At 41.8% G+C, this 20809-nt stretch overlaps 4 protein-coding genes across 4 annotated transcripts in view; 1 reads left to right on the forward strand and 3 right to left on the reverse strand.

The window, feature by feature from the left end:
• The window catches only part of LOC133954452 (uncharacterized), a 30005-nt gene extending 29320 nt beyond the window's left edge, over positions 1 to 685 (forward strand). The window contains exon 65 of the mRNA XM_062388885.1: positions 125 to 685. Coding sequence (XP_062244869.1) covers positions 125 to 213 — 89 coding nt within the window. The 3' untranslated portion in view covers positions 214 to 685. The remainder of the gene's footprint in view (positions 1 to 124) is intronic.
• Positions 686 to 867: 182 nt separating this feature from the next.
• On the reverse strand, positions 868 to 1586 carry LOC133953475 (lipopolysaccharide-induced tumor necrosis factor-alpha factor homolog). The gene is made up of 3 exons (XM_062387397.1): positions 1562 to 1586; positions 1311 to 1443; positions 868 to 1101 (listed from the first exon to the last, which is right to left on the reverse strand). Exons 1-3 carry the CDS (start codon positions 1584 to 1586, stop codon positions 993 to 995), a joined length of 267 nt encoding a protein of 88 aa, XP_062243381.1. The 3' UTR covers positions 868 to 992.
• Positions 1587 to 3837: 2251 nt separating this feature from the next.
• txndc11 (thioredoxin domain containing 11) lies at positions 3838 to 12410 on the reverse strand. Its single transcript, XM_062387843.1, has 13 exons — positions 12125 to 12410; positions 11179 to 11275; positions 10819 to 10938; positions 10338 to 10435; positions 9895 to 10024; positions 9699 to 9792; positions 9125 to 9237; positions 8830 to 9033; positions 8039 to 8744; positions 7138 to 7301; positions 6510 to 6622; positions 6358 to 6438; positions 3838 to 5889 (listed from the first exon to the last, which is right to left on the reverse strand). Exons 1-13 carry the CDS (start codon positions 12247 to 12249, stop codon positions 5346 to 5348), a joined length of 2589 nt encoding a protein of 862 aa, XP_062243827.1. The 5' UTR covers positions 12250 to 12410; the 3' UTR covers positions 3838 to 5345.
• A 1123-nt stretch (positions 12411 to 13533) lies between these two features.
• LOC133953634 (bifunctional apoptosis regulator-like) lies at positions 13534 to 20256 on the reverse strand. The gene is made up of 9 exons (XM_062387657.1): positions 19880 to 20256; positions 18724 to 19005; positions 18002 to 18100; positions 17576 to 17669; positions 16511 to 16683; positions 16130 to 16274; positions 15752 to 15931; positions 15424 to 15620; positions 13534 to 15111 (listed from the first exon to the last, which is right to left on the reverse strand). Exons 2-9 carry the CDS (start codon positions 18966 to 18968, stop codon positions 14919 to 14921), a joined length of 1326 nt encoding a protein of 441 aa, XP_062243641.1. The 5' UTR covers positions 18969 to 19005; positions 19880 to 20256; the 3' UTR covers positions 13534 to 14918.
• Between the last annotated feature and the right edge of the window lie 553 nt (positions 20257 to 20809).

The following is a 20809-nucleotide window of genomic DNA, read 5'->3' on the forward strand; positions in this document are numbered from 1 at the left end:
AAACTGTCAATGATCGTCTCATTTGGACTCGTACCTACACTGCTTATGTTAAATATATTATAAATTAGATATTTAATCAGGAATTCTTGACTGACTGCTGATCTCTTGTGTTTTCTGTGTTTAGCCCACGGCTCCCGCCTCCGAGCAGACGCTGGCTTCTCCCTCTTCTTCCTCCTGGTGCTCTTCATCGCTTCTCAGCAAGTTGTGGTGTGAGGAGCCTCCACTGACGCGACTGGTTATATGAACTTCACAGACTAGACTGGTTAGGTGATAAATATGATGAAATAATGTTTTTTTTATCTCTATTAGAAATAAATGATGAGCCAGCTGAGGTCATAGAATGGCTGCATATTACGTTACATTGCTTAAAACACAGTAAATGTAAATAATATATTCTATTCTCAGTAGGGGGAACATTTGCTCTCAACCGTTTTATATGAATGTACCAGATCATTACATTTACACATTTTTTACTCTTTTTATCTTTTTCCCCTGAAACTAAATTTGTTTTAATTATTGAAATGAAGGTTAAACTATATAAAAAAATGAAGGTGAAAGTTTCTTCTGCCTTTCTTCTGCTGTATCCTCACTGTTGTGAATCAATTTGGAGACAGCACTCTCTTTCCTGTGAGATTTATGAGATTAATAATAAAAGACTTATTATTTATCGACGACTTCAAAAACACATTGTGAGCTTTGTCACAGTTGATTGAGGATGAAGTGGGAAAAAAGATGTCAGGTCATTTTACAGGGACCCAGACATAGATGTAGAAATAGAAAAGATAGAAAAGAAGTGTTTTCATAATTATTTATTTTTTTGGACAAAGAAAAACATCAAATTCTCACATTTAAGAAACACAACACCCAACAAATGTTTGGATTTAATGTTAAAAAAATGACAAAAGAAACTTGAGTTCAACTATTCAAACAGTTGCTGATTAATCTGCTGTTGATCAACTATTTTAATGGATGACGTGATCGTTGCAGCTCGGCTATAAGCGTTTGGAAACCCCCAGAACCGTCTTGCAGGTGGGACAGGAGTGTCTGGTGTCCCTCAGCCGGTCCACACAGAACGGAATGAGACAGCAACCTAAAACAAAGCTGAGAGGACAATATGGAAAACACATGGTCTTAGATACAATCTTGTTTCACTATTTCTATATTTAACTCTATATTTAATGATATATGGAAATAATCCAATTATATTAAGGGGATTATACATCTGAGTTTCATCTGTCAATCACTGTGTTTTATAGCATAAAATAATTGAAACACACTTAAGAAACACCAGAGAGGTCAGTGCTTCTTACCCACAGAAGAAGAGACCCCCACAGAGCAGGTAGGTGAGCACACCAGAGGTGTGGTCCACCTTGGTGAGGACGGCCTGGTGACATGAAGGACAGACAACCTGAACCGGACTGTCTCCCAAAGGACACACGACCGCTGCACGACACGAGGACAGAGAGGAAGAGACACAATGAAGACGAGCACATAGCTTTGTCCAGAATTATTTTTTCAATAAAGTTAATTTGAGCTCCGCTGCTCACGTGAGGAAACTCACCGACAGGAACTTGTGGATTTGCCATCGTCCCTGGAAACTGTTCATATCAGAAGTGAATGTAAACATGCATGTTAACGACTAATTCAAATATCAGGAGACAGAAATTTAAATGAACATTTATAAAAAAAAAAAATGATTTAAAAATATATATTTAAATAAATAATAATATGGGGATCACAGATGCATCTTATCATCTCCTGACACTATCTAAACATTATAATAAAGAACTTAATATAAAATCACTATACATAGTTAGTAATTAATAATAACCATCATTCTTATTAAACATAAGATGATGATTAAAATTAACAACTTTATATATATATATGAAAACTGGATGTGTACAATATCCAAGTACAACATAATCATAATAAATCATTTAAATCTAACCCTATATATAAAAGAATAAATTTCATGTTCATTATCAAAGTAAAACATAATATAATTAATGATAAAATAATTTTAAAAAGAAAACACTTTGTACATGCATCTTAAAGGATAAAGTATGAATAGTATTTAAATATGATTGGACAGTATTTTGAGGAGATGCACCAGGTCTCCATTAAGTACTAACATTTTGTTATTCATGTTTAAATCTCGTTTATCTTTCTGTTTTAAAGAAACCTTACAGATTTTCAATATATGAGAATCACTGCCTGGTAGAAGAAAATAAGTTTTGACAAAACACTGAGATCCATTTAACACAGGATCTATTTAACAGCTTAACATTAAGACAGATACTCACAGGTTGTGTAGACGTTGTGTTTCCCACAGGATGAGCTTCACCTTCTCTTCTAACCCTGTTTGTTTCCACAGTAGTTCTCTGTGTGTGAATTTCTCTGACCCAACCCCGTCCCAACCCCGGCTTCACTACAGCAACCATTAACATCCAGAGAGATTCCCTGTTTTCCACATCACTGCGTAAAAGTTTGTCCTCATTCCAAAGTTTAATAGTGTTTTTTACTTTCTGTCACGGACAATAGAAGAAAATTCTGTTTTACAGTTTGAAGCAAACATGTCGATTTAAACAAATGCAAGGAAAGTAGACTTCCAGCTTCTAAACGCTTGAATTTAAATAACCTTAATATGTTTTAAACAAATGCCATCTTATTTTCAAATCAGTTTAGAGGTAGTTTAAACTGTAAAAATCATAATTTTCAACTATAATATAATTTATTTCATATAATATATATAAAAATAAGGATTAAGGACAAACAGTGAGTGCAGCAAACATATATATATATATATATATATATATATATATGTATACAATATCAGATGGGTTGAAAAACATAAAACATCTCTGTGTCTGCAGTGCATGAGACTGACTGAGGACAAGTAACCTTTGATTCCGGGAGAAATGAGCAGCACATGTTTCTGCTGCTTCAAATTAAAGCTGGTATTTACGTCCCTGCTGAACATCTAGGCAGAAGAGTCCGGCTCACACACCGAGTTCAACAAACGAACTCAGTGGACGTGACATTTTGATTTTAAGCTTCTTTTAATCTCATTATTTCAAGATCATAAACTCAACCATCAGAGGTTGGTTTATTTCCAGTCGGCCTTTTTAAATGTTGCGTTTGCTTTTAACCCAAGACTTGAACAACTGGCAACAAAGAAAACAGGAGTCTGTAATGACCCAGAGTTTGTGGGTCAGAGTTCAGACGATGACAGACATAGAAATGAGTGAAAATCTGACTTAACAGAAAAATGAAAATAAATCATTTGTCAGGTGGTGTTATGACATCATTTCCCCACATTGTCCCTAATCACATTATGGTCAGGGGGCTTTTGTTACTTGGTCACTGGGAGTAGGGATTCTGAGGGGGCTGCAGCGCCGCCTACTGGTGGTTAAAGTTACATAGTGGCTGAACATTCAGTTAAAACGTTTGCTAACATTGACCTGACTTTACGCTGAAGGAAATATTCAAACCCCAAACGTTTGAATGAATAGAAAATAAGTGTGACTGATTCAAACTTCATTTAAAAAATAAACATTTATTTCTTAATCCCTCATAGCTTCATTTCAGAAGAATTATAACAAAGTTAAAAGTAAAAAAATAATTATATTGTTAAAGGAGTGAATTGATCATTTGAAAAAGAATAACGCAATAAAATACATGCAGTGAATTATATAGATATTTATAGATAAAGCTCTTTTATTGTCATGTTACCAGATCAGGTGAGATTGTCTGAATCTATAAGTTTTAAAATGTATATTAGTGTCAAACAATTTGTGTTAAGTATTTGAAAAGAGGAAGGTCGGCCAGATGTAATTCATATTTAAGTCAAATGTATTTATCATATTATATCATCAAATACATACATAAATACAAAGTGCAAAGAATTTACTTAATAATAAAAAATGTAGATATAGAATTTATTATGGCAGCGGTGAGTTGATCTGACTGATTTATGCTCATTATAGTGTCACACATCATAATAAAAACAGGAAGTTAAGAAGAATTGATTTTTAATCAGTAAAAACTGGTGCAATATTTCACATGTAAACGATTGCAGCATCTGGTTCTGAATACCTGAATAGTTACACAGAAATAATATTTTAGTGACTCAGAAGATGAAAAGATTCCTGGAAAAATAGATCAGTTTAACAAAACAATTATTTCCCCGTCAAAAATAACAGAAACAGAAAGAACAGCTGATTATTTCAAGTGCTCTTAAATAAACCTCATCAGTAGCCCTTTGACTCTGAAGCCAAACTCCCCGACTCTCACCTGCTACTGGGCATTCATTTAAAGGATTGTGAAGCAGCAGGTGAGAGGTTCCTCTAAATCCTGCAGATGTAACAAATCCAAGAAGCTCTGTTTAGAATTCTTCATATTTTAAAACTTTCCTTCCGGTTATGCCGACTCTGCATTCTGATGTGAAAGGAGGTTAACAACTTAATAAGCCACAATTTTGCTTGTGATTAATAGGAAAATATACGATTCATCCTAAGAAAATGATCTGGAAGTACAGAAATCCGGAATTTATAAACCAGCGTAAAAAAAACAACATCCCTCCTGCACCTGGATAACTTATACAGTAGGGAAAAGGCTTTCTTTAACAGCTAGGCTTTTATTTTGAAAAGATTACCCGGAAGTGTTGACAGTAGCTGATCAGGAGGCAAAAAGGAATCGACGTGAATAAATTAAGAGTTTGAAAATATAAATTCTATTAAAAAAATGAATGTGACTGTTGATGCAACGATGGAATTAGTGTTGTGGAAATTCACATTTATCATCTGAACTGTCGTAGTAATAATAATTTTACCCGTCTCAATTTATTTAATTAATTAATTTAACTGTAAATCTTTGTTTCCACTCGGCCTGATTCATTTTGTCTCGTTATCTGAAAACCGTCAGATGAGGACAGACAGTGATTCAGCGAAGGCAGAGAGTTTGGCTGCAGAGTGTTTTTTAGAAATTTGAACTCAGGTTCCATCTTCCACCGTCGACATGAAGTGTTTTTTCAAAGCGCAGAATCAGAACCGAGTCATGTGACCTGGAGAGTTGGCACTGAACCCCCGCACTAGTGTCCATGCGAGTGGATAAATCCTCCATCATCACAGCTCGCTACGTGTTCCCTGACTCAGCAGCAGTCTTCATTTCTCACAACAGATCAGAACTGTCGTTTCATCCTTGTTTCCTCTTGTGATGAAATTTACTAAGTTGTTGCCATTTTGGTTTTACATGAGCTCCTCCAACAGTTTCATTTCATCCTTTCTTTCTAATCCCTTCATTTTCCTGCTCTCTCCTCCTCAGAATTCCCTGCAGACGTGTTTTTAAGAGGCCATATGGCTTCTTTTCTGTTCTGGCTCCATTATCTCCTCCTCCTCGACCTCCTCCTCCTCCTCCTCCACCTCCTCTGTCCTGTCCCTCAGCGCCCTCAGCAGGATCCTGAGCAGCGTGTTCTCGTTCAGCAGGTTCTCCGAGGTGTCCGCCAGCTCCTGCAGGCGTCTCACCGCTTTCCCGAGCAGCCGGCTTTTCTCCTGATGCTGCTCCTCCAGGCTCTGCCTCTCGCGCTGCAGCTCAGTGTTCTGGGATTCTAAGATGAGAGAGTCAAACGTCAGGCGCCGGTTGTCGCGCCACAGCTGCGCCAGCTGCTGGGAGAGACGTTCCCGGGCGCTATGCAGCGTCTGAACTTCCCGCTGCAGGGCCAGGAACTCTGCGCGGAGGACGGCGGCGGCTCCTGAACCGTCCGCCTTCACCGAGGATGCTACCGGTTTGTCTGCATCGTGTGCAGAGCCAGAGTGCTGCAGCACGAAGTGGAGGAGGTTGGGTAACGTGATGGGAAGGTCGTCTGGAAACTTCACACTCAGATGTTTTCTTAAAGACAAGAAGAGAACACAAGAGAATTATTTATTTAAAGCATGTGTTTCTCCTGTTAATCTCTATTCCATACGGGAGCTGTAAAGTCTTTCATTTCAATTTTCATCTTTATATATAAAAAACAATCTGTGAGCAGATATGATTGGAAAATGCTAATTTGAAAATGTTTGTGACTGGTCAATATATTGCTAAGGGGATTATGTTTTTATGTTTTCAACTCTGGACGGTGGCTTGTTTGTTTGTTTGACAGATGGATTATGAAAACAAATAGTGAATGGATTTCCCTGAATTTTGGTGGAATGATGGGACATGGACCAGGACAGGACTCCTTAGATTTTGGCTCAGATCTGAACCAAGGAGCGGATCCAGAAAGATGCTTGATTGAATTCAAGGGGACTGTGCTGTCGGGCTGCTGGTGGTGTCTGCTCTGTTGAATGTGAAATGAAAGTGCACTTTAGTTCTCACCTGTATCTGGGAAAGAGGAGAATGGAGGGAACGTGATCCACCATGAACTCCCAGGGAAGGTCATTGCGAGCTACATTCACCCTGCACAGAGAGAAGTGTGAGTGAACATCTCAGTGGGTTCGTAAACACTCCGACCTAAAGACAAACCTTACCTGGCCACAGTGATGGTGCTGTTCTCCTGTAACAATCTGGCGAGATGGATGATGATGTGGTTGAGAATGGAGCAGAATCCACACCACTGAGTGTAGTAGATCAGCAGCACATCCTACACACACACAGACACACACGTTTAGCCCAATTTAGTTATACATCCCTGTTACTTTGTGTATTTTTAAATGTGCTCATTTGGTTTTATTTGCATGTTGTGTCACTTCTGTTCTACTGTGAGCACAATGAGAAATTGTCCTACAAACAGTTTGTTGTAATGGGATTAAACGGTCACCTCTTTTGTTTCTGTTTAACAAAAATATTAATATTTGCGTTGAGATTTGACTTCTCCAGCACAAACAGTAGAGAATGATTCGACAGGAATGAGTCACTGTCGGTGTTTTATAACAACTTTGACTTTGTTTGGGACGGTGTCTGAACAGCCGACCCTCTCACACAAATACACACAGAGGAGAGAGGAGAGAGGAGAGAGGAGAGAGGAAAGAGGAGGACAGAGGAGGGAGGAGAGAGTTGAGAGTTGAGAGGAGAGAGGAGAGAGGACAGAGGACTGAGGAGAGAGGAGAGAGGAGAGAGGAGAGAGGAGAGACTTCTTGAAGGAGTGTCTTGCGTCACCTTCTGAAGATCCATGACGGAGGGCAGGAAGGAGGAGGTGGTCAGTTCTGTGATGAGTGGGCGGTGACGCCTGGCTTCCTCTTCACCTCCCTTCCTGTCCTCCTCTCCGACCAAGTGTCTCTGCAGGAGGCTGTACGGTGCACTGAAGTTCCTGATGAAGGCCTCTGTAACACACACACATAAACACACACACACACAATGAAAACAGCGAACAACTACACGGATCATTTTCAAATACAACCAGGATTTTTAACATGATAGAATTAAATGAAATGAATGACTTACTGTGATTCCCTGACCTGCTGTGACCTCTACAGACTGTGGGCATCTCATTACTGATGTAACGTATATTTTAAAGTAGTAATAAAGTAGTATTTTCCAACGATAAATTGACCACAAATACACAATCAGATTCTTAGAGGTCACAACGAGCTTTGTCCTATTCATTACAAATGTCTGTGTCTGTATTTGCACAGTATGTAAAAGACCATGAAACTTGTTCAGCTAATATGCTAATATCCAAAAAATGCTAAACTCTAAGTCTTAATTCTCAGGTGATGATTTATGGAAACTAATATTGACCTTAACTTGACTCATCAACTTTCCATTCAACTTGTGTAAACATGGCAAAGAGTGTTCCCACTCAAACGTGTCCTCATTCACCTGCAACACAAAACTCTAAATGACCGAGTTAATTATCTCTAACTTATTATAATAACTTTGACAATGGTCTTTGAAGAAAAAAAGGCAATTTTCCAACAGAAGCACAAGTGGATCTCCGTTCAAACTCTCGGGGTTTAGCAGGACTCTTCCTCTAAAGGTTCCTTCTGAAAGGCCGTTGTGTTTCTTAGTGTCATAGTGTGCATAGTGTCCACTGAGTGTAGCCGTGTCCTCGTCTTACCCAGAGACTCTGTGAGTGTGGCTGCCGGGCTGCGATGGAGAACGTAGTGAACCTCGTCCTTCAGGTTCACGATGGCTGCAAAGGACCGGTGGCTGCTCCCATCACCCGGGTCCCCGGCCTCCTGGTGGAGAGCAGCCGTACTGTTGCCTGTGGCTCCGAGCCTCACGGCCAGGGGCCAGTTCAGAGCCACGTCCAGCAGATAGAACCTGAGCGTCCTGTTGGTCTGACACCGGAGCCCCGTGATGCCGTCTCCTGTCTGCTGGGTGACGGAGGACGGAGGGACGGACAGAGGAGGGGGCATGAGTCTTTGCATGTCCGGCCCCTCTTTGGCTTGTGACTCATTGAGTTGAGGTTCTACTGGTCTGCAGCAGGCACTGTATTGACTGAACGGGCTGTAGCTACTCAGAAGGTTGCTACAGTCCACTGAGGAGGAGGAGTCAGTGGCCACAGGAGCAGGAAGTCGGTAGAGGCAGCAGTGCCGGAGATGAGGCCGCCACACGTCCCCCCCCTGAGCCGTGGAGGGGAACGAGCAGCGAACGGAAGAGCTGCTCCGGCTCTGTCCTGACGAGCGGAGACACACCTCGCACACACTGGTCCTGGACTCCGGGAGCAGAACCGACTGGCAGCACAGAAAGCTGGACCTCCCGTCCGAGCCGGAGTGGTCGTTAATCTCACAGGAGTGGTATCGCACAGCAATGTCGGCAATCTGAAAAAACAAAACCAGCTGTAAAATGAGATATTGGAAATAAGATACAGACTATGAAGCTATCTCTCCCCTTATCGCTGCTCACCTGGTGCAGGATGGGATCGGGTTTGGAGCCCAGTGGATTATGGGGCAGGAAGAGCAGCAGCGCCGGACCTTTAGTCAGCTCCTGCTCCAGGAGGCGCGACTTAGTGCCCGGCGGCTGCAGCCACTTGAGGACGGTCTGATGGTTCTCGAACACCCAGCTGCAGATGCCCTCGGACGTGAAGTTACGTTCCAGTCGAGGGAAAATCTGAAAGCACAAATAAAATACATCACATCATCACATTCTACATTCTACAGCAGTTGTTTGAAGACTATCGTGACCGGACCACAGTGCTCACCAAAGAGGAGTTTAATATCCTGTGGAGATAAACACTCTCATCTTCTTTTAGGGCGATGGCCTCGGCCACCTGTTTGTTCGTCACGACCCCGAAACGCACGACTCCGCGGAAATCTACATAAAAAAACAGATGAATGAAACAAAGATCTTTAGAACACAGCTGCAAGAACTGGTCCCAATTTTTAAAGAAAAAGAAATCAAAAAATTATCTTGTTCCAGATTCTTAACTGTAAAAAAGTTTCCTTAGTGTGGATACAAACTATTTGAGGACATTTAAGAAGATTCTGAAGCTTTGTGTTGTTTAGATTTTGTCACATTTAAATTCGGACTAATTCAGATACTTCATTTCAGACCCTAAAACAATCAATTAAAACTAATAGGCAAATGAATGGATAATGGAAATAATTGCTGCTTATAATTCTTGGTAGTTACCTATAAGATAAAGAAAAGAACATTAACGATACTTGAATCAGTAACTGCTCTTTTTGGTTAAAAGGCTAATCCACTTATAAAATGTGGCTGCTTCATTGAGGATCTGTGAGAACCAGTCTCTGCGCTGGGCGATCCTCTCTCACCTCTTTTGAGAGCCTGCAGGGCCGAAGACAAATACGTGATGTACCCCGGAGGCTGAGGAGACGAGTTGAACTGGAAGAAACCCACCACACGAGGCTAGAAGGACAAAAGACACAGCCACTCGTCATATATCATATACATAACTGGCTAGAGCACTTGTTACCCACCAGCTCACACAGTCAGGGATGGAACAAATACCTCGTGGTTGGAGAGGAACTCTTCCAGGGTGGCTCTGGACGGGAGGTAAGTGAGCGGCGTGATGACTCGGAGGATGAAGCTCTCCACATACAGAGCCACGACCGGACCTTTGTACTCGATGGGTCCAAACCTGCAGCCCAGACAAACAGAAAGGAACGATTGAGTGATGTAATGTATGAGTCTCTGGCCTCACAGCTCATTTGAACATGTTATTAATCATAATCAAAATCATAAATACATTTAGAACGTAAAATACCAAGTGGAAAAATGGACTGTATTTATTATAAAGCTGCTTTTCTAATCTTATCAAAGGCTCAAAGTGCTTTACAGAACAAACCACTAGAAACATACATCATGCCCTTAAATCAGCAAAATTCCCCCTCCTCCTCCTCCTCTTCTTCTTCTTCACCTCCTCCTCCTGTTCAACGTTCTCTCCGTCTTACCTTCTATAAAACAGCTGGATGATGGGATAGTGGTAGAAGCGGTTTTGCCTCCTGCATTTCCCCAGACTGTACCAACAGTTAACAGCCACAAACTGCACCTGTGTGTGTTTGTGTGTGTGGGTGTGTGTGTGTGTGTGAGAACGACAGATAAACAGGGTGAAACAAACGACCACAGACAGTTGTGTTATCATTCTCAGTCATGTGTGAGGAGGTAACAGTGTTTTCCGAACTACATCCCAACAGTCAGACTCCGTATTTACCAACTTCCCTTTGTGAGTTTAAAGGATTTGCTGCTTCTGAATACAGGCTATAAAAAACACTTTAGATAACAAAGCCCTATGTTATTGTGTATTGGGTAATTGTGTTGTTGTTGGGTTTTGTTGTTTATTCCTCAACAGCCACACACCATGCAACCACCGTGTGCTTTCTATGTGACCTTTAAACAATCCTGCAGCACTGAGCGACCTCAGGTGTCCTGTACCTGTTTGGCCAGCTTCTTAGCAACCTGCTGCACTTCCTGTCGGGCAGCCATGGAGTGAGCGCACCACGGGGCATAGAAGAAGATGAGCGACACCTCGGCCACACTCCTCAGACGCTCCACCTACAGAGAGAGAATTATCGTTACTGGCACGTTACAGATGTCATTGCTGCGCTGGAATCTTTTAATAACTAAGATCTGTCATTGAAACGATTTGAGAAAGGTCAGAACTCTGGAGCAAAGGATGAAAGCTGCTCCGTCCGAGCCGAAACAGAATCCAGTTCTCACGCAGATCTCATGATATCTGCTGGAGGGAAATCCCAGTGTTTCATTCAACTGAACGTTTAGTATCCAGAATCCCACCTGGTCCAGCTGACCCATGTACAGGTCCACTATCGGGGCCTCGGCAGAGAAGAACCGCACCGGAGGCCGAGCGGCTGCCACCACATCCTTAGCACGGCTACAGACAGAGAAACAAGATGTCAGTCTAAAGGAGGAATCACAATAACAACAAGATACATAAAAAGATATTTATTCTGAGACAATATACATTTCTCTACAGCCAGTGATTTTAACCAGACTGGTTAAACTGTTTGATTTGTTGGCTTATTTGAACCAATTTCACAACAGAGTTTTTCTGTTATACAAACTGAGTTGAAATATTATAGTTACATTACAAAAGATGCTTAAAAGACAATTTAACTATTGCTGCTCTTCTTCATAAGCACGCGGAAGCGCGCGCACGCACACACACAAACACACACACACACACACACACACACACGCACACGCACACGCACTTGAATGCAACTGTAACACTTGTCACATACACACTAGTATCACTTTCTTATTGATAATAGTGTTGCTGTTTGTTTTGTAGTTGGATACACAAGTTGTTGTTGATTTGTTGACTCTCATGTGTAATCATGTTATTATCTGCATGTGTAATGTTGTGTGAAATCCTCACTTTGTTTAGGTCAGGGCTTCAAAATAAGACTACTGGGTTCCCTGCCTCCTGCACTTTATATGTATTATTGCTCCTGTGCTGAATAAACCTGACTCTGATGACAGATCTGAGCTGTTTGCTACCAACCAGAGACACCCAGTTTAAAACCAGTGACTCTATGGGAGTCCACTTAATGTCCCCAGGGTTCTAATCACCAGTGAATCCTCTTATCCCAACACTTTGAGCTGAGACTTTAGATCCAGCTCGTGGTAACAACAAGCAGCTAATTTACAAGTCTCGTGAAGCTACAGCGACACGAGCCGTTCGGTCGGATCCCGGAAACGAACCCTGTCCCACTCGTACCTGCACGTGAGCACGAGAGCCAGGACGAGCAGGACGCTGAGCACGACAGCCCCGCCGAGGAGATCCGGTCTCCGGGCCATCAGAAGCAGCACCTGCCGGAGAGACTGCCGCACCCGGCGCAGCATTACAGCCCGTCGGCGGCTCCCGGTCCCATTTATACGGCCCGGCTCCGCGCGTCCATCACCGAGGGGAGGGCAGCGAGCTCCGGGGGGGCAGAGGCAGGCGGACCGGTTCCACGGGACACACCGCTGACTTGGATTGGACGCGCCGCTGCTGTGTCGCGGGTCTCGAACGCGGACCAACCTTTCTTCCCCACGTCGACTTCTCACTTCCGCAACAAACCCGCCCAAGGGCTCGTCCGCAAATTGTTGTCGATCAAACGCACGGTATGTTTAACACCGCCATCTTAACGCAAACGGAAATATGGACTCGTTGTTGGTTATATTCACGTTAAAGAGATAAACCCGCATAAATAATTATCGTTCTAAAATTGTCTTGTAGTTCTTTTTTTGCGTTTCCGGTGCTACTTGAGTTTTACAGACAGCCCTTACATCGTTATGGAGACAACCTCTGGTGCCATGACGAACGTCCAACGCTAGAGGGCGCTCGTTCCTGGATCTTCAATCAATGAAACTTTATTTACAATCAGAATCAGAATCAGAAAGTATTAATTGCCAAGTAGGTTTACACCTAAAAGGAATTTGCTCTGGCTATTGGTGCATTCAATGAACATAGAAACATAAAAACATAAAAACACAATAAATACAACTCACATAAGAAAAGCAATAAAAAGAAACAATATATATTTACTCACTATTTACTTCTTATTTTCTCCCTTTTTCTAATATTTATACAAAGTAACATTTATTTAGACATAAACATATCTAAATAAAATATATATAATAGATAAAAGATATAAAAAGTGAAATGCAAGATGCAAGACAGTGAACAGTGTCAGATTGCAATATGCAATGTAATGCAGTATAATATAATATAATGTGTTGATTTAACACATCCTTGAGGTGTGGGGGTGAAATAAAAGTCAGACTCAGGTGGGGGCCCTGGGCCTTGTTGATACCCGAAATATTATCCTTTCTTCAAATGTTCCTGCACTAATGGAAAGTTAAATAGATAAAAGCTCAATGACAAACAATAACAGACTAAATTACAAACAAACAAGGTATATTATATATGATACATGACATATTTATATTTTATACAAAAGATTAGGACTTTTCTTCTATGTAAAGAGCCTTCAGCTAATTTGTATTATGATTTGGAGCTATACGATTAAAATATTAATACATTTTAAAGGAAAACGTTATAGTATAGTACTATAAACTAATTCTGATGATGTAACTAAATTAAATTGTCCAGCAATTACTACATAATGAGAAATAACCACAGGATAACATTTAGTCTTTATTTTTCCTTTGTCAACAGAACACATTTAAGAACAGAATCACAGTGTAGAACCTTTAAGTGCAAATGAACAATGTAAAAAATAATAATAAACATGTCTTTGATTAGTTCTATCCCCCCCACACCACACCACATGGAATTGTATACTGCAACGAAAACTCTTTTGAACGATAAAAAAAAAAGTGCTACTTCATTTTTGTCAGCAGAACAAATTAAAACTGCTTCAAATCTGTTTCCTTAAAGAAAAGAATCATAAAAAACTGAGAAAAAAAAAGGGTCCGTATCGGCATCTCAAAAAAGAATTTACGATAATAAGTTTACTTTTAAATCTAAGTGCCACAAACCCTATATGAAAAGGAACTTCTGGAATACACTTTGACGTTGAACATTTGTTTGTATTGACTGCTTTTCTTTTGAAACGACAGTGAAGCTCGAGGCTCCCAACAGGCTGCACAACCACAAACCTCAACAAGTCACAGTCGCAGCCATTGACCCTCGGAGACGGACTGAAATATCTGCAGAATGCACTTATGATACAGCATAAATCAAACTGATACTTATGAAGCAGCATTTGTTCAACTCAGTGACTGTTGATTAGATTAGAACTTAAACAAAAACGTATTTATAATTGTTTTGTTCCACTGGACAGTACGCAGGTCTGTATAGGAATAAAAGGTTCAACTGGACTACAGTGCTAGAGAACTATCAACTGACATATGAGGCCAGTTGTAGGAGCCATTATGTAATGTATAGTTTTGACCACTAGGTGATATGTAGGTGTCTTCAGTCAGTTAGTTCAGTTTCGAGCAGTAGGTAGTGGGGAGTGCACGGGTCTTACTGTAGCTTAATCTAACAAAGATTTTAATTCAATGTAAATTAAATGTTTGCAATATCTCCAACCAAAAGGACAAACTTGGACATATTATAATTTTCTCTGTAAAAACTACGCGCCGAGAACATTCCACGCCCCCTACGTGACTCTACAGGAGTCACTGCACCAGTCTTCATTGCCACCAATGCTCCAACCCAGCATTTGCATGAATGCCCCCTGAACCATTTAGGCAATGTGGTTTGTGAATGAGTCCACTGCAGTCATCTCTCCAAATCAATACGATCACAGATGGTTCACAGATTGTTACTGTGTTGGTTTCGCTTTTCCCACAGTGGCTCAAAGCCTCTCTTGTTCCACATGGCAGCCGTCCAGCAGAGATGAGCCAGGAAGCGAGAAAACGTCCTTTCCAACCGCAAACAAGTCAGTCTTGTGACTTCAACGCTGAACATAAACACTTGTCAGCAACTGGCTTTCTGACAATTCACTTTATTTGCTCTGAACTGTGTGGCACTGACAGGGCGCTGACTACCTGCAGCTTTGTTATGGCACCTGTGTTTCTGGGTGCATCAGCTGCTGCACCACCAGGTCTATGTTGACGATGGGACTGAAGTAGAGCGCCCAGTAGAAGAAGCAGTTGCACACAAACTGAGGGACTAAAGGCCACAGGACGGCAAAGACAAACCCCTGAGATAACATCGTCCACGTGTGGCTCCACATCATCTCTGGCAGAAACCTAAAGAGAGAGGAAGATACGAGTTAAACGAGTAACGACTGATTGTTGAAAACAGCCCTCGGGTGTTCAATTAAGAATGTACACAAACATGGACGACTTGATGACACATTATCGCCACCAACAGCTGCTCACCAGAACAACTTGAGAAGTAAATTGCATGCATGTGAAAAAAAAAAAAAACACAATGTGGACCCACTCAGGGAAACACTGCTTCATAGCTACATGTAGCCGTCATCACAGGTTGGCATTGTGGGTAATTTAGGAGCCAGGAAAGAAAAACTCATGAACACGGAGCCCTCCCACTGCGTGTACCTGATCCCGGCTGTTGTGCAGAGTCTCCACAGGGCACAGCCTTCCAGCACAGACATGAGCGCGGCGTTCACGATGATGAAGCGAGATGTCCAGTAGTGGACGGCCAACCAGTCCCAAGCAAACTCAGCTATTAGCTGGTAGGGAAGCAGGAGGTACTTCACCAGAAACTCCGCCCACTGCTGCCAGTTTGGCTCCAGCTGCCAAATAAGAGAACACCTTTTTAGATTACAATCAGTAACACACAAATCTGTAACGTCAATAGTTCGGCTCATATTCAGTGTAAATGTAGCAGTAGCTGGACTCAATGTTGACTTATTCAAAGAGTCACCTGTGTCATGTAGAAGCTGCTCTCCAGTGATTGGTCACTGTGTGAGATGGCCGGACAGCAGGTGTGCAGGACGGGCAGGAAGGTTTCCGAGTAGTCGAATAGATACAAGTAGAAGAGTGTGAGACGGGGCGAGCTCTTCAGGGCGTAGAGCAGGAACAGAGACTTCCCAGCGTTAGCCGCCTGGAGGAAAGAGACAGAGAAATCACAGAGATCCTGATTCCAGACTCACAGATTCCAATCTGTACAATGGGGCATTTCCTTTAATGAATGGACTGTGCACTAAAACACTAAAAGTAACACATTTGACACAATATCAGCCTGGAGATCCTGCTGCTCAGTGCAAATATCTGCATAGCCCAAAATGTTGTCTGAACCTACTTTGTATTCCCACAGGTTCTGAGGAGGTTTGACTCCCAGAGCTTTAACTCTGTCCAGTTCGGCCAGAATGGCTCGTCGGTGAGCCTGGTTCTCAATGCTGTACGGTAGCTTCAACAAATCTTCATCATCAAGCATCAGCAGCAGCCTGAAGCAAAGGAATCCACAGAAAACACTGGATCAGCATAAAACTCAAACTTCCATTAAACCGGGCGGCGACAGAGAGAACCTACTAAAAAAGAAAGTATGATGGTAATGTTCATGTTAATTATTGAATAATTAGCTTTTTATTAATCTATAATTTATAACAACAACAAATTCTCACATATATTTTGCATTTTTGCTTAGCTTGAAGTGTATCTGCGAGTTTTCAATTTTTGTCACCTTCCATTGACACTTTCCCGTAGGAAGGGCTCTCTGTAGAGCTGCGCCCAGGGCCCCAGATGTTCCAGCCAGGAAACCACTTCCTCTGATGTCCAGTGGGAAACAGGCTTACTGATCAGCATGGTGTGCTGCTCCACCCCACTACTGCTCCAGTGATACACCATCACCATCACCTGACCAAACACAAACATTGTTTACCTTAACTTATACACACACACCACAAATGTTTTACACATCTAGATGCAAAGAAAAGGTTCGGTTCACAAACTAGAGTGTGATATGAACTGCTGTTATTACTGACCTTAGCTATGTGCCTTTACATTTAGCACATTTAAACTTGTATGACCGGAGAAAAGCATCCACATGAACAGATGCTTTACACACAGGCTCTGGCCTCCTTCTGGTTTTCACTAAAACTACCTGATTCAATCACGGTGTTCATCAAAGAACCGGGGTCGTGCTGTAACGTGATTACACAATGCACATTTACTGCCATGTGGCAAAACACACATTGACGTTGCTCCCAAGTGCCACATGGACTAAATAAACATGTACTGTCTACATGAACAACCCACCCCCTTGGTCCGCTGCTGTGGGAAATTTTGAAATATTAGATACTGTTGTTGATAAAATCACTTTGGAAATATAAAAAAAAAGCAAAAATGTTGTAATCAGAAAAGCAGTTAACAGTGAAAGTGTGACATTAACTTACCAACCAATAATAGTTTGGGTTATAGTAACTTACTCCAAAGGTACATTTGACAAAAGAGTAAAACATACAGGATCCTGATAATGAGAATCTGTAATCAGTAAGAGTCATTTATTTATATCTCCAGCAATAGCAACTTATTTTAATTAATTAATTATTCACCAATCACGATGCTCTAAATGTAATTAGTTTAACATTATAGGTATTTGTGGCCGTTTTTTTCCACAGGTAGTTTCAAGCAGCGTTGCAGTAAAACAGTTCAGTATCGCAGCTCGGGACCAATTCATCAATACAGAGTACCTCATTTTAGAAACAAAGCTTATTACATGTAGTTTTTTACACTCGTGTATACTTACAGCCACACATGTGAGCGCAGTTAAGACACCAGAGAAGAAGAAGCCTGCTCCTTTGTGCTTGTTTGTCCGGGATCTACCCAGGTTGTCGCCATATCTGAAAACAGACAGATATTTAATGTGAGTGTTTACTTTGGTAAAACAAAGGGTCTAATAAAAACTAGGGCTGCGAGCAGCACTATGTGGGCCAGAGCACTGGATTCATTTTCCTTCGAACTGTCGGTGCTCATTATCAAAGGGGAACTCCAGAAATTTAACACATCTGGATGTGAAACCTTCCTTTACAAAAAAGACATTGATCCTTATTGTGTGAAACTGCCCCTCTTAAGCGTGACAACGTTATGGAAGTGCTGTTCTACATCGATGGATTTCTAATGTTTACGGGTTTTACACCAAAACAACTTGTCTCGTGTTAGTAAACTTTCCTACCTCTGGAAGGCCAACAGGCTCCGGGAGATTTGGGGGTTTGCCTGGATCGTAACTCTCCTCTGCTGAACGACTTCGCTGAACAGCTTGTCAGTTGCATCCCTAAGAAGAGAAGGATTATGCAAACCCATGGAATTAGGGATGGAATCACAATATGTACAATAAAAGACAACAAACAGTGTTGGTAGTGCAGGTATAGACGATGCAGAATATGGTGAAGTTGTGTGAGAAGAGCACAGAGTGAACATGTTCCATCCACAGTAGTTCTGATGAAGTTTCTCCTTCATATTATTATTAGTGAGGACTTCCCTCAGATCTTAACCCTTCACTAACACTAATCTTAACCCTAAAACCGAGTGTTAACCCTTATTGAAATTATAATAATTATAAAAACGAATAAAGCCCTTTGACGGTGTGAGGACAACACAATGTCAAACGATGGTATTAAATTGTAGCGCCCCACCAGGATTTGTCCCAAATTGCCCGATGTCCAATCCAGGCAACCAACTTTAGTCATAGTGATTATAAATTTGCTATGAAAGTTAACTTAGAGTTACCTAGTTAAATCTATCTTGTTCCTTTCCTTCCTTTTGGGTTATTTCCTTTTCTCACCATCTGCACTCCACTGGTATTCCTGTATCAAACTGTATCCAATTTCAAATTAAAATCCCTCTGCAGGGTTGTTCAACTGTGACTTGACTCGGTGTGGCCGTGAAAGATCCTACCGTAGCAGTATGTTGACTTTAGGAAAGCCTTCCCACTTCTCCCGGCACTCCGGACACTCGTTCTTGTGCGCGCTCTCCCACCAAAGAGCCAGACAGTGGCGGCAGAAGTTGTGGCCGCAGGTCAAAGTCGTGGGGTTCACCAAGATGTCGTAGCAACAGTGACACGAGAATTCATTTTCTGAGATGTTGCCGCCGCTAGAAGACTTAAACTCAGAAGAATCGGACGAGGCAGGGGGGTCGTCCATTGATGCTCAGTCTGTCGTCTGATGAGTTCCACTCAATCTGAGACATGGCAGAGATGGGGTAACAAAGGAAGGACCAGGAGGATAATATAGGCACGTTCTCTGAAAGCATTTTACCATATCGCTCATTTATTTATTAGGGCCTCTAGACTACTGCACATGCCACAAATACTATATCTACTGTTATTGTTCATGAAAAAAGTAACAGTGCATCTACATTTGAATTAATAATAATAAAAACAACATATACAGCGTGTAAACAGTGGAGGATGAATCACATTAGACTTTGAATTGCACAGATAACTGAAGTGAAATTGTCTCAGCAGTTTACTGGTTCGACTCTTCAGCTGTTTCACTTTTCATTCGGTGGGATTACGAATGTGAGGCCTCGATAATCTGGTGTCAGCGCCGTTAGGACTAGACAACGTTATTCCACCATTACAAATCAACATCACATGATTTCAGCCCCAGCGTGTTGTTTGACGTTTATGGTGTTTTGAATGGAGGAAGGCGTGTCGTGATAGCATTAACTCACAAGCTAATAAACACACAAACACAGCAAATAATAATCCCGTCAGTACTGAACTATAAACCAGATGTAAAACAACTAGTTCCCCGCTGGTTTAACAACTGACAATGTGTTAACCCATCACTGTTAGCTGCATCCGGGGTTGCTAGCTGCTAGCTACAAGCTACGTCAACATGTACACGTTACCTCACGAATCTACCACTAAAACCCCCTCCAGTAAGAAACGAGTGGGTTTTACTGTCACCGCAGATAGTGAACTGGGCCATGGGTCGGTTTTACGGCTGATAGTGGGAGTTAACCAGTAACTGAGCGGTGGCTAACAGTGAGAGCTAGGCTAAGGGTTGCTAAAGTTAATGACAGCTAAAGCGACGTGGTGGAGTCTCACCTGGCCTCAGGAGTGTGTCCGCGCGGGGGACCAGCAGCAGGGGGACATGTCAGTGGGCTTGACCAGTTCTCAGTCTGTGATGGAAGCTGTTCGACTCAAATCAAACCCGACCCGGAGCTGGTAAACATCCAGCTTCCGTCTCCATGGCTCCGATGCTGCTGCTGCTGCTGCTTCCTCACGCGCACACACCTGATGACGCTCACCTGCTCTGGTAGGATCACGTGAGGGTCCCCGCAAGAGACATGTGGGTCAGAGGACGGGTTGAGTTATAGACTGGTTTGAGTCCAGTGGTTTCTGATCCAGTGGCTTCTTACTCCTCTTCCTCCTCAGCAATGAAGACACAGCTGGTTTCACACATGTGGCTTTTAAAAGCTGCTTCAGTTCAAAGTCCAGAGCAAGAAAAACACGTCCTGTCCCTGATCCTGTCACTCATCCTGGATCTGATCCTGGATCTGATATTGTCACTGATCCTGGATCTGATCCTGTCACTGATATTGTCACTGATCCTGGATCTGATCCTGTCACTGATCCTGGATCTGATATTGTCACTGATCCTGGATCTGATCCTGTCACTGATATTGTCACTGATCCTGGATCTGATCCTGTCACTGATCCTGGATCTGATATTGTCACTGATCCTGGATCTGATCCTGGCTCTGAAACCTGGATCTTATAATCATGACAGCTTCAGTGAATGATAGGCTTGTATTTGTTTTTCTACATGTATGCACATTTATAAAAAGCAATGGCCTGTATATGATAGTCACATGTTTATATTTCTTTCTTATCTTTTATCTCTTATATCACATGTATACATACATACTACCTATACATCTATACTACACATCTATAATATATCTGTACATACAATACATACTATACAAACACAGACAAAACATATATCTATCTATCTATCTATCTATCTATCTA

The sequence above is a fragment of the Platichthys flesus genome, chromosome 5 (genome assembly GCF_949316205.1).
Source record: "Platichthys flesus chromosome 5, fPlaFle2.1, whole genome shotgun sequence".
Taxonomy (NCBI): domain Eukaryota; kingdom Metazoa; phylum Chordata; class Actinopteri; order Pleuronectiformes; family Pleuronectidae; genus Platichthys; species Platichthys flesus.

Coding starts and splice junctions, on each gene's coding strand:
- LOC133953475 (XM_062387397.1), bottom strand. CDS start 1,586: ATGGCAAATCCACAAGTTCCTGTCG. Junction 1,444..1,561: donor AAATCCACAAGTTCCTGTCG/GTGAGTTTCCTC, acceptor CGTGTCGTGCAG/CGGTCGTGTGTCCTTTGGGA. Junction 1,102..1,310: donor GGGGGTCTCTTCTTCTGTGG/GTAAGAAGCACT, acceptor TTGTCCTCTCAG/CTTTGTTTTAGGTTGCTGTC.
- txndc11 (XM_062387843.1), bottom strand. CDS start 12,249: ATGCTGCGCCGGGTGCGGCAGTCTCTCCGGCAGGTGCTGCTTCTGATG. Junction 9,238..9,698: donor CCTGCAGGCTCTCAAAAGAG/GTGAGAGAGGAT, acceptor TTTTTTATGTAG/ATTTCCGCGGAGTCGTGCGT. Junction 7,302..8,038: donor CACACTCACAGAGTCTCTGG/GTAAGACGAGGA, acceptor TGTGTGTTACAG/AGGCCTTCATCAGGAACTTC.
- LOC133953634 (XM_062387657.1), bottom strand. CDS start 18,968: ATGGACGACCCCCCTGCCTCGTCCGATTCTTCTGAGTTTAAGTCTTCT. Junction 17,670..18,001: donor AGCCTGTTGGCCTTCCAGAG/GTAGGAAAGTTT, acceptor GTCTGTTTTCAG/ATATGGCGACAACCTGGGTA. Junction 15,621..15,751: donor GCAGCTTCTACATGACACAG/GTGACTCTTTGA, acceptor CTTATTTGGCAG/CTGGAGCCAAACTGGCAGCA.